This window comes from Vitis vinifera, chromosome 15 (assembly GCF_030704535.1).
Source record: "Vitis vinifera cultivar Pinot Noir 40024 chromosome 15, ASM3070453v1".
Taxonomy (NCBI): domain Eukaryota; kingdom Viridiplantae; phylum Streptophyta; class Magnoliopsida; order Vitales; family Vitaceae; genus Vitis; species Vitis vinifera.
The window spans coordinates 9975404-9991777 of record NC_081819.1 but is presented as its reverse complement, the minus strand read 5'-3'; the positions used below and the strand labels follow the sequence as shown (position 1 = coordinate 9991777).

The 16374-nt window shown below is 39.9% G+C and overlaps 1 protein-coding gene across 9 annotated transcripts in view; it reads right to left on the bottom strand.

Moving 5' to 3' along the window:
- Positions 1 to 16374, bottom strand: part of LOC100262416 (uncharacterized) — a 121280-nt gene that overhangs the window by 66366 nt on the left and 38540 nt on the right. For all 9 annotated transcript variants that reach the window (XM_010662944.3, XM_010662945.3, XM_010662946.3 and 6 more), the window contains exon 9: positions 9685 to 9758. In XM_010662944.3, coding sequence (XP_010661246.1) covers positions 9685 to 9758 — 74 coding nt within the window. The remainder of the gene's footprint in view (positions 1 to 9684; positions 9759 to 16374) is intronic.

Below are 16374 nucleotides of genomic sequence, written 5' to 3'. Positions count from 1 at the left end.
ATAAGTAAGATATATTCATTCAAAAGGCAAAACGCCACAAAGTATACAGGAAGTATACAAGGCATCTAAGCCTCAAAAACAACAAAAAGCAGAAACACCTCCCTTTAAGTGGAAGCCATCCACTCAAGAAAACCTATAAGGAAAAATGCCTCCTCACCTACATACAGTTTAGCCCAGCTCCACAAATTACAAACAAAAAAATTCTTTAACTTCTGAACATTCAACACCCCCCCCCCCCCCCCCCTAAAGGCTAATCTATTCCTTTCCTTCCACACCGTCCAAAAAATACACAACGGAATGGCTTCCCAAATCTTTTTCCTTTTCTTTCCCACAAACGAACCCCTCCAACTAAATAAAACATCCTTTACAGTTTATGGGAAAACCCATTTCACATCTACTAACCCAAACACTATATCCCATAGAGCTCTAACCACTGTACAGTGTATAAGAATATGATTTACACTTTCTTCCTCACAACCACACAGAAAGCAGCGATTTGGAAGTTGTAAGCCTCTTCTTTGAAGTCTATCCAAAGTCAGCACCCTCCCCCACGTCGCCTCCCATGCAAAAAAACAAACTTTTTTTTATCCCACATTTCCTCAACCGTTGAACCTCTTTGTGGACTCCTTGAGCAGAAACCAGAGAGCAAAGAGCAAATACTTTGACAAAGCCATGTACTTCTAGACTAAAAGGTTTTTTTTTTTTTTTTTTTATAGGAAACGACAAAGAGATATATTGAAAGAAAAAAGAATTAGATGAACCAGATGAGAAACCCTCCCACCAAAGAAAACTAAACTACAAGAATACAAAAACAAGAATGCACACAGTAAAACAAGCTAGCACTCTAGATTAGACCAATCCTTAGGAATTACACACCGCTAACCAATCAAGTTGTAACACATTAAGGGGAGTCCCCTTAAAAACCTTGGAACAGAAAGCCCAAAGAGAAGCAAGGAAAAAAATAGAATCCCAAAGATACTCTGAATTCCTTACTTTAGCCTCAAGAATCCTCACGTTTCTTTCCCGCCACACAACCCAAGAAGCTTTTTCTACTCCAAAGGGATCAACAACAATACCCCTCTTAGATGAACCAAAACCATTAAATTTGATCGACATCATGTCAAAGATGCTCCTCGGGGAGACCCAATCCATCTTGACTAATTGAAATAATTTGTGCCACAACCCCATCGTCAAAGAGCAATGTAGGAAAAGATGATCTACTGATTCCCCATGTTTCATGCATAGAATACAAATATCAGGACTAAGAGCTTTGTAGGGTCTTCTCAATTGTAACATGTCATTAGTATTTACCTTATTGTGAGCCATTAACCAGACAAAGGACTTCACATTGAAAGGGACTTGAGAGTTCCAAACGAACTTAGAAGGAAAAATCGGAGGAGATCAAGAAAATTGGGATAAGGCTAGAAAGAAATATTTGACTGAAAAAAGCCCTGAAGAAGATAAAAGTCAGGATCTGGCATCTGAAACCGAAGGTGATAGATGCAAACCATCAAGTGACCGCATGAGGCCTTCTAAATCTTCTATCTCAGAATCTGAAAGGTTACAGTAAAAATTAAAGTTCCAAGAGAAAGGACGAGTAGAACCGAGAATTGAAGAAATAGGAATATTTTTATCCAAGACTACTCTAAATAGTCTTGGATATTTGGATCCCAAAGATTGGTCCCCTCATCACAAATCTTCCCAAAATCGAATTCCTTCCCCATTTCCTACCACAAACCGAGTAAACATGGAAAACTCCGGAAAGACTTATGCAATAGCCTTCCAAGGACAACGATGTGACCATCTGACTAAAGTTTTAGCATCCCAACCATTAGAGTGTGAACCATAAATGCTTAAGATGACGTGATGCCTAAGAGCTGAACCCTCTCTAAGGTACCTCCACAACCATTTCCCTAAGAGAGCGAGATTCCTTAGAGAAATCTTCCCAAATCCCAATCCCCCTTTTGCCTTCGGATTACACACTACATCCCAACTAACTAAATGATCTCTTTTACCTTCCCCAATCCCTGACCATAAAAAATCCCGTTGTAACCTCTCAATTTTTGCAGCCACTGAAGCAGGTATTTTAAACAAAGAGAGGAAGTAACATGGCATGTGGGTGAGGCAAGATTGGATAAGAGTTATCCTTCCTCCAAAAGATAAATAAGCCTTTTGCCACCCATCTAATCTTCTTGAGATTCTCTCAATCATTGGATCCCAAAAGCCACAAGCCTTGGGATTCTCTCCCAAAGGAAGACCCAAATAGAGTATAGGCCAACCAGAAGCCTTGCAATCAAGCAACTCAGCCAACCTAGAAAGATGATTCTGATCAAGATTGATGCCATAAATATTACTCTTGTCCAGGTTGACCTTGAACCCAGAAATATGCCCAAACACTAGCAAAAGACTCTTGAGAGTCTGCAAATCTTCCTCCTTAGTATTAGAAAAGAAAATGGTACCATCTGCGAATTGCAAATGGGACACCCTAGTTCTGTTTCTACCCACCTTGAAACCCTCCAACAAATTTCTTTCCTCTGCTCTTAATAGCATCTTGCTCAGTACATCTGCGACTAAAGTAAACAAAAAAGGGGACAAAGGGTCACCTTGTCTTAAGCCTTTAGAAGCCTTAACCCACCCTTTAGCGTTTCCATTCACCAAGACTGCATAAGATTCCAAGGACAAACAACCGCTCATCCATTTCCTCCAACTAGGACTGAACCCCTTCTTCTCAACCACGTGATCCAAAAATTTTCAACACACATGATCGTAAGCCTTTTCAAAGTCAATTTTGAAGACAACTCCTTCCTCCCCTGATCGTCTTTTCTCATCTACTACCTCATTGGCTATGAGAACCGCATCCAATATTTGTCTCCCCTGAACAAAAGCGCCTTGAGTAGAATGGATGGTTTCATGTAGTACCCCTCTTAGACGCCCTGAAAGCACTTTGGCTATTATCTTGTAGAGGCTAGTGATCAAGCTAATGGGTCTAAAGTCTGAGATATCCTTTGTCAAACTTTTTTTGGGTAACAGAACTATGAAGGAGGCATTAGTGCTTTGATTGATAATCCTGCTTCTGTGAAACTCTGCAAACACTCTCACTAAATCCTCGATTACATCCAAACAATCTTGAAATACTGCAATGGTAAAGTCATTGGGCCCTGGCGCCTTATCCCTATCTAACTGAAAAATGGCCCTAGAAATCTCTTCTTCGGTGAAAGGGGAGTCCAACCTAGACGCACTCTCTTCCGATATAGGAAACCAATCTAAACCTTCAACACTCCAAGACTCTCCAGTAGGACTCGCGTAGAGCTTTTCAAAGTAAAGTAAAATCTCCTCTGTGATACTCTCAGCATTATTCTCAAACCTAAAAGGTGTTGGGCCCCACTTGAACGGGTTGCTATCCAAAACAATCGGCCAATGATCCGATGTCCTTCTAGGAAGAGCTTCTTGAAGGCCTTAGGGAAAGAGATGCCCCCACTCATTTGAGTAAAGCAAACGATCCAATCTCTTACACACGGGAGACTCTTGCATGTTTGACCAAGTGAATGATGCGTTCCGTAAAAGTCGATCAAGCAATTCACATTCTCTTATAAAACAATCAAAGTCCTTCATGCTTGAAGTTAGCCTAGAACCACCCAATTTTTCTGAACTTCTCCTTATGACATTAAAATCACCGCCCACACACCATAAGGGAAAAGATAGGCCAAAAATGTCTAAAAGCTCCACTGAAAAATTCTTCCTAAGTGATGGACTGTTTGGGCCATAAACTGCGGATATCCAAAGAGGTCCGCATCCATCCAAATCAAACTTGACTGAGACCGAGAAGGATCCTATTACCACCTCCTCACTACGCAGTTTTTTTGAGTCCCAAATAATCAAGATCCCACCTGAAGCCCTTCACGCCGAAAGAGCAGCCCAATCCTTATTTCTAACCGTCCAAACACTACCCACAAACCTTATGTCGCACTTCACCTTTTTTGTTTCCTGAATCATCACAACATCCGGATTCTTTGACCTCAGAAAATCTTTAACCACCCTTCTCTTATTCCTTGAACCCAAGCCCCTGGTATTCCAACTGATAATTTTCATGAAGAAACTCACAGACCCTTAACCACCAAACCAATTCCAACAAGTCTCAAATACCCGTGGACCATTTGTTCTTCCTCTTGGAATAAACCTTAATTTCCAACGAACTTAAAACCTCACGCACTTTAGCCATTTTCTTGGGGGACAGGCCATCTATTTGGAACTCGCCCAATGGAGAGACCACGGTATCTCCCTGGCTACCTGTAACCAGGTTGGATACCTCCTTAGGCAAGCTGGGGTTAGACTTACTAGGGTTAAAACTCTCAGACATCTGGTTTGATAAAGCCAATTCGGTCTCCCCCTCATCACGAATAGGAATGCCAACATATTTTTGATAAAAAGTGCCAACAACGTCCTTTTTAGAAAAAAATTCAGAAATTACTCTATTTTCCAAAGGAGACTAAGGAAGAGAAACTGAACTAGGAAGATCTGGACCAGAATGACTCGGCAAAGGAAGTGCCAAACCACAAGAAGGGATAGAAGAATACTCAGGTGGCTGAAAAGGTGAATACAGGCATACCTCCAAGTTTTCCACTCCCAACGTTTCACAAATCCCCTCAAAGTTGAGCCCTTTACCTCTGATTCCTGGACTAGAAGGTGAATCCGTGACTGATAAACCACGAAGATCGGACCCCACTCAGCCCAAAAAACCTTCTTTGTCTTCTTCGAAATGGGGATTGTGTTCAACCGCTTTGCCTCTTGACGACGAGGTCCCTTCCCCCGAACACCGCTTTCGATTCCTTGCCGATTGACAATAAAAGAGAGGACTCGCTCTGAATCCTCGTTCCAACTGAGATCCCGTCCCGAAATCCTCTTCCAATACACAAACTTCGCTAACTGACGATGTCTTCCCGAGGAAAAGAGACTCGCTGTGACTCTAAAGTCCTTGTCAACGATCAAAACTTGGAGGAAAAAGGATAGTCCACATCTTCTTTGAAACGACCTTCTCTTCCTTCTGTTCAGAGCCTCTCGTCTGAACCTCAGGAGCTTTTCCCTTTCTCACTGCAGCATCTTCTTCCCTTCGAAACAAACCCTTCTTAACAGAGGTCTTCGTTCCTCCTATTCTTTGGGCCTACCTCGACGGGCCTTTTAAATTACAGCCCACGATTGCGGCTGAAGGTGGGCTAGGGTTGGGAAGAGACTGGGCCTTTCTCTCAAAGGCCCGACCATCCTCTTCAGAGAAAGCCTCGTCCCCGCCGGCCCTAACTTCGATTGGACCTTAAGAGCTTGCAAACAACGGGACCACCTTTGCAGAAGATCCTGCGCACTGGGACGTTGAAGACGACAGCGCTACAATCTCGTGGGCTTGAATAACCACTGGACCAACAGGAAGTCCACGATTTTTCGTCCCTATCTGGGCTCTAACAGGCTGGGCATTAAACAGGGTCTCAAGCATATTGGGCCCATTAATGTTTCCTTCCGCTAGGCCCAGAAGACTCCCTCCCTAGCCATTCTCCCTTTTGGTCGCCAAGTTTTAACTTGAAAGGTTTTCTGAGAGATCTCACACCCCCCTAAGGGTTTCTCTCATCTTTATGATAGGATGTTCTACCTTTTCTATTATCATTCGATTTCATCTCATCATGATTGTCCTTGTTATTCTCTTTGGTTTGAAGCTTCCTCCTCTTGCTTTTTCCATCTCATCACGATTGTCCTTGTTATTCTCTTTGGTTTGAAGCTTCCTCCTCTTGCTTTTGCCATCTCATCACGATTGTCCTTATTATTGATGTAGCACATGATCATCATTATTATTCATTTTAAGTTCATCATTAGTTTCCTATTTCCAGTTTTAGTTTCTAATTATCTTTGTTTCCTATTTCTTTCCTAGTTTTCCTAGTTTCTAATTATCTTTGTTTCCTATTTCTAGTTTCCTATTTCAATTATTACCTTTATTTTTCCATTAAAAACATTATTTAAAGCCTTATTATAATTGTTAGAATCAGTTCAATAAAATTTATCAGAATTATTCCCTAATTTTCAGATCTTATTGTGATCTTTATGTTTGTTCGTAAGTGTTTTCCGTTTCGTTTCAAAACAAACCTTCCGTTGCACCAAAATTGGTATCGGGGCAAGAATTTTTACCTCAATCTGATGGTTGACAATGGTTCTAGTGGTAAACAAACCATCGACGACAAAGAGAGGTATGAAAAAATCAAGCAACGACTCAACGAGATCGATGAAACTCTTCAAAACCTCACCCAGATGCTGGCTACATTAACTGTTGAAGGGAAACGCAAACCAAATGGAGGGACGACCAGACCAACGTGGCGACTGGCAAAAGGCGGATATGATGATTGACACCGGCCACAAATTGGGCTGAAAATCGACAATGGAGATGCCTTTCGCACAAGTCCAACCGGGAATCACAATTTTAGCGAGCCATTTCCATTACGGGTGTATGAGCGTCAAAATCAGGGAGCTCTTAGGTGGCATGACGACGACAACGAGTTCGAGGATGGTGGTAGCTTTCCACGAGTGGCTGCGAAGGTTTTTTCTGAACAAGATGAGTTTTTTCCACCTTTTCGAGATGGTGATGATTCTCGACTTCCACAACAGAGAAATATTCAACAAAGATAGCAACGAAGGTTGGATTATTCATCTGGAGGAGAAGATGATTTCCATTTCAGTTATCGAGCTAACAATCAGGGTCAAAATAACCAAGAGTTTAAGATGAAGATGGATTTACCGAGTTTAGACGGCCAATTACATATTGAAGATTTTCTCTCAATTGGGTCCATACCGTCGAATTTTTTTTTGACTATTTGAATATTTCAGAAGAAAATCAAGTCAAGCTTGTGGTGTATAAGTTGAAAGGCAGAGCTTCTGCTTGGTGGGAACAATTTCAATATAATCGTTAACGGCAAGGAAAACGTGTTTGTACTTGGCCCAAGATGAAACAGTTGTTACAAAGGTGATTTCTCCCTCCAGATTATGAACAATTCTTATACCAACAATATCAAAATTGTCAGCAAGCCAACCGCACTGTGAACGAACACAAGGAGGAATTTTATCGATTAAATGCCCGTGTTAATTTGTCTGAGACAGAGGATCGATTAATTGCTCGTTATGTTGGAGGCCTAAAGCTGGTTATTCAAGATCAATTGGCTCTTCAAGGGGTTTAGACCATGACAGATACAATGATTTGGCAATGAAAGTGGAATATTAGATCAATAGGTCCATGGCGCGCACCTAGAGTAATTTTAAGCAACCAACCCAAGAAGCTTTTTCTACTCCAAAGGGATCAACAACTTCAAGCAACAACGATAATAGCAATAAAGATGTCCCTTCAACTCAAAATTCGGTGCAAAATCGAAGTGGAACTTCAGCTCTAATTGACCTAATACTCGAGGTTGAAACCAATAGCAACAACGAATCAATAATGACCCTTATGCATGTCCAAATCTTGGGAAATGTTTCCGGCGCAACCAGTTAGGCCATCTTTCAAATAATTGCCCGAACAGATGATCTATTAACTTTGCAGAAGAAGGTGGCGATGAAGAGGAACAAGTTCTTGAAGAAGATATCTACGAGGGTGCGTTGTTTGCAGAAGGAGATGTGGGAGAATAAGTGGTGTGCATTGTCCAACGACTATTGCTTACCCCAAAGAAGCCAGATGACTCTCAACAACATAAAATATTCCAAACTCGATGCACTATTTGTAATAAAGTGTGCAACGTGATCATTGACGGTGGCAATAGCAAGAATGTTGTTTCCAAGGCTTTGGTGAAAGCACTAAATTTGAAGACTGAGAAGCACCCTTCTCCATACAAGATTGCATGGATTAAAAAAGGCCCGAAAGTTCAAGCGCTAAAGGTTTGAAAAGTTGCTTCGTTAATCAAGAAGTATTACAAAGATGAGATCGTATGTGATGTGGTGGGTATGGATGTCTGTCATATTTTATTGAGGGGGTCATGGCACTATGATGTTGATGTCACTTATAAGGGTTAAGATAATACTTTTGTCTTTTGGTGGTTTGACAAGAACATCGTTTTGATATCACAATCTCAATCGTTAGAAAACAATTTGGTTACTAAGGTAAGCCACTATTCACTAACATAACATGCCCAGATTTCTTTAAGCAAGTCAAGGAGCCAAATTCTATTATAGCATCGATGGTTAAGGGCCAATCTAAATCAACTATTGATATTCCCACCAACGTTTAAGAGGTACTTGTTGATTTTCCTGATATATCTCCTAATGAATCACCTAATGAGTTACCTCTTATGCAAAATATTCAACACCATATTGATTTAGTACCTAGAGCTAGTTTGCCTAACTTGCCACATTATCATATGAGCCCAACTGAGCATGAAGAGTTGCGACAACAACTTAACGAGTTGCTTGATAAAGGCTTGATTCGAGAGAGCATGAATCCTTGTGCAATCCCAGCTTTACTTACCCCAAAGAAAGATGGTAGCTGGCACATGTGTGTGGACAACCGCACTATCAACAAAATAACAGTCAAGTATCGCTTTCCCATCCATGTCTTAATGACATGCTTAACAGGTTAGAAGATGTTGTGGTGTTTACCAAACTTAATTTACAAAGTGGCTATCACTAGATTTGCATCCGACTAGGAGATGAGTGGAAGATGACTTTCAAGACTAAAGATGGCCTTTATGAATTACTAGTGATGCCATTTGGGCAATAAAGTGCGCTAAGCACATTCATGCGGTTGATGAACAAGGTTCTTTGCGGTGGTTTATTTTGATGTTAGTCTCCTCTACAGTAAGAATGAGAAGGAACACTTATCACATCTCAAAATTGGTGGTTTATTTGTGGTGGATTATTGGAAGATTGGTGGTGATGCTTACAAGATTGATCTTCCAACTTATATGAACATTTCCAGTACTTTCAACATTACTGATATCTTCGAATATTCCTCCGAATGAGTTTTCTTTGCAGCCACAAAACTCGAGGATGAGTTTTCTTCAAGTGGAAGGGATTGATATAGCACACGATCATTATTAGTTTCTATTTTAAGGTCATCATTAGTTTTTATTTTAAGTTCTATTTTAAGTTCATCATTAGTTTCCTATTGCTAGTTTTAGTTTCTAATTATCTTCATTTCCTATTTCTAGTTTCCTATTTCAGTTATTTCCTTTATTTTTGCATTACAAATATTATTTTAAGGCTTATTGTAATTGTTAGAATCAGTTCAATATAATTTATCAGAATGATTTCCTAATTTTCAGATCCTATTGTGATCTTTATGTTTGTTCTTGAGTGTTATCCAATTCATTTCAAAACCTTCCGCTGCACCAGTTGTTCTCTTTGGTTTGAAGCTTCCTCCTCTGGCTTTTGGTCAGACTCTGTATTCTGCAGAATAACTCATCCATCATTTTGCTTTCTAGTCCATAGAACCGAATTGGTTTTTTCTGATTAATATTTATATGCCGATGCATTTTAAAACCTATTGATGGAGTGACAATGAATCAAATCCATTAAAACAAAACTAAAATAGGTAAAGCCAATCACTCGGCATTTGATGAGAACTTCTACGGTTGTCATTACTGAATAGCCAATGTGCGCACCAATAAACCTTAAGATTTTTCATATCCATAAGACCATAAGACCATAAGACCATATCCATAAATATACCTTGACATATTATCAAATGGTCCCGGGCGCTGTTCATCTATATGGTGATTATAAGGAGAAAAACCTTGCTGACCCTGCATTAAAATTTGAAAAAGTAAACAAAAACGAAATAAATTGCAAAAACTATCAAAGAAAAAATGACAAATATGATAAAATCAAGCTAAACAAATTAAAATCCACAACAATTAGATAGTAAAAAATTGGCAGGCATGCCAGTCGTATAAATGGTGAAGTTGGGTGTTTAAGACAATAGAACCAAGATACCTTTTAAATGGAATACAATCCCAGGATAATTTTTAACCAGAGAAATTAAATTCCAAATTGTACACTGATAAAATTAAATCCAAGCCTCAAATTATAGTGTTATGTCATGTATGACTAATAATAGTAATCAAATAAGAACAGAAGCAGCTGAAAACTTAACCAGATGGACAACAGGATTCCAAGCAAAGTAAAGAAAAAGAAAGTAAAAGAATAATAGAAAATAGTCTCTGGAGATTGATCAAGAGAGCTTCTGTTTCACAAACCTCCAATTAAACAGTTTATGCAGATAAATACATTAGTACTTTCCATCATAGAGATGTTCAAAATTGAGAAAATTTTACTTGTCCTATTGTTTGCGTCTCATTCTTTTAGCAAGGTGTAGCTATGCGTAGTAAAATGTAGAAGTCCATGAGAGTGCTTCAGCAAGCACTCCCACAGACACATCAGGGACTAAGATGTACCCCTGACAACACTAGAAAGACATATTAACCTTTCTAGAAATAACACTCTTCAGGATAGAGATAAAAAAAATAAAAATTAAAAAAAAACACTAACAGTGACCATGAAAACATGAACTGCAGTGATCGATTAGTTTCTCATTGATCATCAACGTTATATCCCTTAAAAATCATCATTTTTATGGTAGTTTGTGATAAAAACTGGTGATTTGTAAAGCATGAGCAAATGCTGGAGAATACATGTATAAAATGGCAATATTCCAATAAAACAATTATAACAGTACAAGAAGAGGATGAGAGGTCCTTCCCACAAAATACAAAACCTAATCAAAGTAAGACTAAACACCTCCACTATACAAGTAGAACTATACACAGGCATACACAAATCTCCTCAATCAGACTCAACTCCTCTTAATCTAATCCACCCCCTTTGAATTACAAACTGAAAGCCAACTAAGTTGAATAACATTAAGTGGAACTCTCCTAAAAGCAACAGCACAAGAGGCCCACAAAGAGGAGGAATAGAAGTAAAGTAGATCCCACATCTCTTTTGTTCTCCACTTTTCCTAAAAAATCCTAGCATTTATGTCTTGCCACACAATCCAAAGTATAGTGAGGTAAGCAATTTGCCAAGGAGTCTTGCCTTTGACAGAACTCCCTAACCCTCCAAATGATATAGTCATCATATCACCAATGCTCCTAGGTGAAACCCAATTTATCTTGGCTAAACTGAAGAACTTATGCCAAATCCTCAATGTTAAAGGGCAATGAAGAAAAAGATGATCAATCAATTCTCCACTTCTCATGCATAAAATGCATCAATAAGGACTAAGAGACTTGTACGGTCTTCTCAACTGTAGCATGTCATTGGTGTTCACCTTCTTGTGCACCACTAACCAAGCGAAGGCTAGGACCTTTAAAGGGGCTTTTGATTTTCAAACAAATTTGGCCAAAAGGTATAAGAATGAACTAGAAAAAAAAATTGAGAATAAACCTAAGGAAAATAAAAACCAAGCTCTTGAACCTATGACAGAAGGAGACAAAGTGCATTGAAGTAAGTGAAGACATGAGCCTTTCGAGATGGGAGACCAATCTAAACCTTTAATCCCCCAAGAATCACTTGAGGGTTTGAAGCATAGCTTACCAAAAAAATGCACTAATGTCCTCTAAAATATTTTCAATATTGCTTATATTTACCCCTTCTTTAGACACCAAGGACTTTATGAACTTCCTATTTTGCCTCCCTATAGACCCCCGTTTTGGGACTATTTTTTGCACCCATTTGTTTTTGCCAAATGGTAGGGTTTTAGAGGGCCACGTGTCATCTTTGGAGAGGTTATCAGAAAGTGGCAGCTTGCCTGTTAGTGGGGGTAGTGGTTTTCTAAAGAAGCAATGGGTAAGTGACACGTGGTGAGGATATTCTAAAAACCGCTGGAGGAAGTTTTAGTGAGAAGGAGCAGGCCGTTGAGAAAGGGAAGAGAGCTTGAGGAAAAACCAGCTGGGAAGAGGAGAAAGGGATGAGGGTGAGCTGAGTATCTTTTTGAGGAACAACCGATCATTTTTCTGGGCGAGGGAAAATGGTGTGAGGGATCCTGGAAAACCATGGGGGAGCTGTAAGAGAGAGGGGTGAACGGGACTGTGGAATGGACGGAGAGGAAAGGTTTTCTCGAGAGAGAGTTGAAACAGAGGAAGAAAATGAAGTGGGAGAAAGGAGGAGAGAGTGAGCTGGGGAAGACATCTGGATCAAAAGGAGCTATAAGGAGGTGATTTTGAGCTGAGCAGGGGAGTGAGTTGGATTTTGAGAGGGTTTGAGGCTGTGGAAAATGAGCTGAACAGTGAGAGGGGCAGAGGAGAGAAAGGGAGTTGGTTTTCTGTGGTTTTGATGCATGCTTAGGAGAAGAAGCAGAGCAGCTTGAAGCCCAGTTAGTTCCGCTGGAAGAGAGCATTTTCAGGTACATTTGCTAGACCATGTATTGATTGCAGTTGATTATCTTTGGGTTGGTGTGACTGTGTTATATTAAATCTGTGCCTTGTCCTTTATGTGAAATTTGCTTAAGAGTGATCTAGTTCCTTTTTAGCTTTCCTTTGGGTGTCTAAGTCATATGTTTGATCTTATTTCTACCTGGTTTTTCCAACCCATACATAAGCCCATCGACTTCAATATGAAAAGGGGCTTGGTTTAAATGTCTTCTTTGGCTTATTTGATGCTCTGTTTTTATGCTTGCTCCCTTGTTATTACTCTCTGCTCCTAGTGACTATTTGTACCCCCAAGGAGAAGGGTTTTGTTAGCATTGCCAATTGTTTTCATATGGGCACAGTTTCTGAATTTGGGTAGATGTTGTTTCATTGCTCCTGGAGTCGCTTGGTTACTCTGCTCAGAATTGGTGACTACCATACTGGGGTATTAGTGTTGCCTTTTGACTGCTACTGGTTCATGAATCCATGCTACTGAAGATGAATGGGGTGCTCACCAAAATGGGTTGTAGTTCAGGAAACTGAATGGGGTGCTCACCAAAAACCCGCTTCTCTCACCTCCAGCACTTCTCATTTCATACCCGACCTAGCTCCGTCTCTCCCATCCAGCACGGGTCCTTGAGCACTACCCATTTGGCCCATAACTCCAACTAATCCAAACCACCTCTCCACTGCCACTAGCCCAGCCCATGTGAAAGAAAATGCAGAAACATGGCTTCATTCCCGCGTGTGGCAGCTATCAGTTAGGAGATGTTCAGCAGGTTTGTTTGGCGTGTGGAGGGTCATGACTTGCACAGTTCGAATCATTTGCATATGGGAGTGGGTAAGACTGGGTATGGGATGGCCAAAATTGGCAAGCTTCTTGAATGAGAATTTGAGAAAAGCAAGTCCCATTCACTGAACTGTATCATGCAGATGCTCTAGACGAAATAAGTCTAATGCCCAATTTCATTTCGGTCCGAGAATAACAAAAGGAGTTGAAAACGGGTACATCCTCAGAGTGGCTTCAATTAAGCGCCTGATTGAGCTTAGTGGAAGAACTTGAAGCATTTGTCTGTGATGATCCAAATTTCCAAGGATGTGGAAATCTCTCCAATGGTGGTATGATTCATGCGACCTCAAACCTAGGAGAGACAATCCGAATCTGAACCAAGGATAAGCAATGAGCCCCGCGGCAATTGCAGAAGGTGCATTCAAGGCTTTCAATAGCCCGTCTTCAGAAACATAAAAGGAACAGTAGACCTCGTGGAGATATGATCTTTCTCCCAAAAGAATTAGCAGCTGGAAGTCACCATCCTCTCGTGATTTGCATGAAATTTAGTAACCGTATCACTCTGCTAGATCCTTTTACTCCGAAGCACTGTTCCTCGAAAGACATATTTCCATGAATCTCGACGTGTGCATGGATTGAGAGTAGCTAGAAGATGTGGGATCGATTCCTTAATTGAAAGGAAAAAAACAAATCCCAACAGAAGGTCGCCACATTGTTGGCATGCAACCTCATCAATCTCAAAATATTGGAGGGCCTGTGAATGAATTCTTCCCGGGTGTGCATGATCCTTTGTGCACACTGTCTTCATCTCCACCCAGCACAACGAGACTGTCACCAATGACAAAATTGCAGTTGATCTCAAAGAGCGTGCCATCAAGCCTATTATTCCAAAGAAGTACCTAGACAAGAAAACCATCTTCCATCTTAACCCATCTGGCCATTTTGTGATTGATGGGCCTCGTGGTGACGTTGGGCTCACTGGCCGCAAGATCATCATTGACACTTACAAAGGTTGGGGAGGCCATGATGGTGGTGTCTGCTCTGGGAAGGACCCCACCAAGATGGACAGGAATGGCGCATGCATGGCAAGAGGCAATGGTGGATGATTTAATTCCTTTAGTTCACATAAGGCACATACGAGACGTGTAAAGATGATTGCAAATTGTTCCTACTGATCCAACAAACCTGAAAGTGCATTTTGTGAACAATATGGGACATACAAGTAAATTGGAGCAGCCACTTCGACATTCAAGAAGGGATTCGAAAGGCAACTCTCTGGAAAACTCTGAAATTGAGACAAAGGCAACTGATCCTACCGAAATGAACCTTGAAATTCTGAAGAAGAGCAAAGTCATGATACAAGTGAAAGCTTTGCTTCTATTGATGCAACCAAAGTCTCTTAATTAGCGTTACTAGCCATATGTATCAAGAGAGACACACAGAAAACTATTTCTTTGGGGACCCAACAAGTTGTTATCCAAAATCTCTACCAACAGTGGGGTCATCTTTTGGTCAAAGGGTACATGGTTTGGTGAAATCATTTCAGTAAATCTGCAACAGAAATGACAGCAATTATGGAACAAGCAGAGAAGATAGAATGAAAGATCAAACTCAAAAAACAAGCCCCCGTTCCTGCTAGCATCCTTCTACCTTAGGGACCCATTCTCTCTCTCCATTGCATGGTTTGCATGGCCGCCCTCCTATGCTCATTTTCAAAGCCCGTGTGCTTCTTTTCTTTACTCATTTTCATACATGTCCTTAAAAACAGATTTTAAAAAATCCAGTTCTCAAATAATTTCTATTCCACAACTTCTCATTCTTCCTTAGAGTTTTAGGTCACGAAAAATACAATTTTAACAAAAGTCAAATTTTAATAAATTTTGCTGCCATTTTTCTCTTCGGCAAACATTTTTTACAAACTTCCTTGATTTTTAATAATTTTTCGATCTTCACATTTTTTTAATAAGCACAAATAAATTTCATAATTTCAAATAATGGAATTCATGGAATGAATTTGTGCAAAAATAATTTGGGCATTGGTGGGGCCCAACATGTGTGATTGAACATTGATTGACTTTGATTGGCTTTGTGACACATGCGATTATTTTGTATTCGTTTACTAACCTTTGTTTTCCATGAAGCAATTAGCTTGCTACTCAGGTACACACCTTGCCTTTCTTGTTTGTTTGATTATTTCTAAATTGATATTCGTTTGGTATCCATGTTTAATCTATCAATTGTCACACTTGATTTAACTTATTTAGTGGAGACCCATTTTTTGGAGCTTAGAGGGGTGCTACGGTTTTTACCGTACCTTCCCAATAAGTAACCTGACCCTTGAACCCAGATTTGTTTTTTCATAGACTGTCTTTTCCAAATAAGGAGTCACACTTAGGGTTTTTTTTCTTATTTGTTTTTCCCTTTAAAAATAAAACAAAAATAAGTGGCGACTCCAAGTCCTTTTCGAAAAAATAAATCTTTTTCAAATAATATATAAAAAAAAAAAAAAAACGAGTTTGCCATTGAGTGGGAACGCATTATGCAAAATGCAGGGTCCACACTCCCATTTGCCACTCTATGAAAAAACTTAAAATTGCAATCTCCTTTTATCCATTTAACTGTAGATTTTTGCCTTCAATGAACCTCTTCCTTTGACAATAATTCCTTTAGATGCTACTTCCTTAAGGCTCTCAATGTTGAGAGTTCAAGAATCAAATTCCCCTCTTGCTCACTAAAACAAATCCTAACAATGTCTAATAGAATATTCTTTTTTCTCTCATTTAAATCCCCAAAAAACACTTTGTTCTAATCTTTCGATTTAGATTTAACAAACTTTAACTTCTTTATGAATTTATGATCTTCCCAACCAACAGCCTGACACTTCTACCACTAATAACTAAAACTTTCCTTGAAATCAAGGTGGAGCAGCCACATATTCTCTAAACCTACATGGTCAAAAGCTTTCTCGATGTCCATCTTAAGAAGGAGACCCGGCTTGTTGTCTTTCAATCTAGAATCAAGGGTTTCGTTAGCAATAAGAACGGCGTCCAGAATCTGTCTCCCTTGGACGAAAGCTTGCTGAGAATCAGAAATCACCTCCCCCATCACTGATTTCAGCCTATTTGGTAGGACTTTGGCCAACAGTTTGTACACACTCCCTACCAGGCTGATTGGTCTGAAATCTCTTAGGTCTTCGGCCCCCTCCTTTTTGGGAATGAGCAA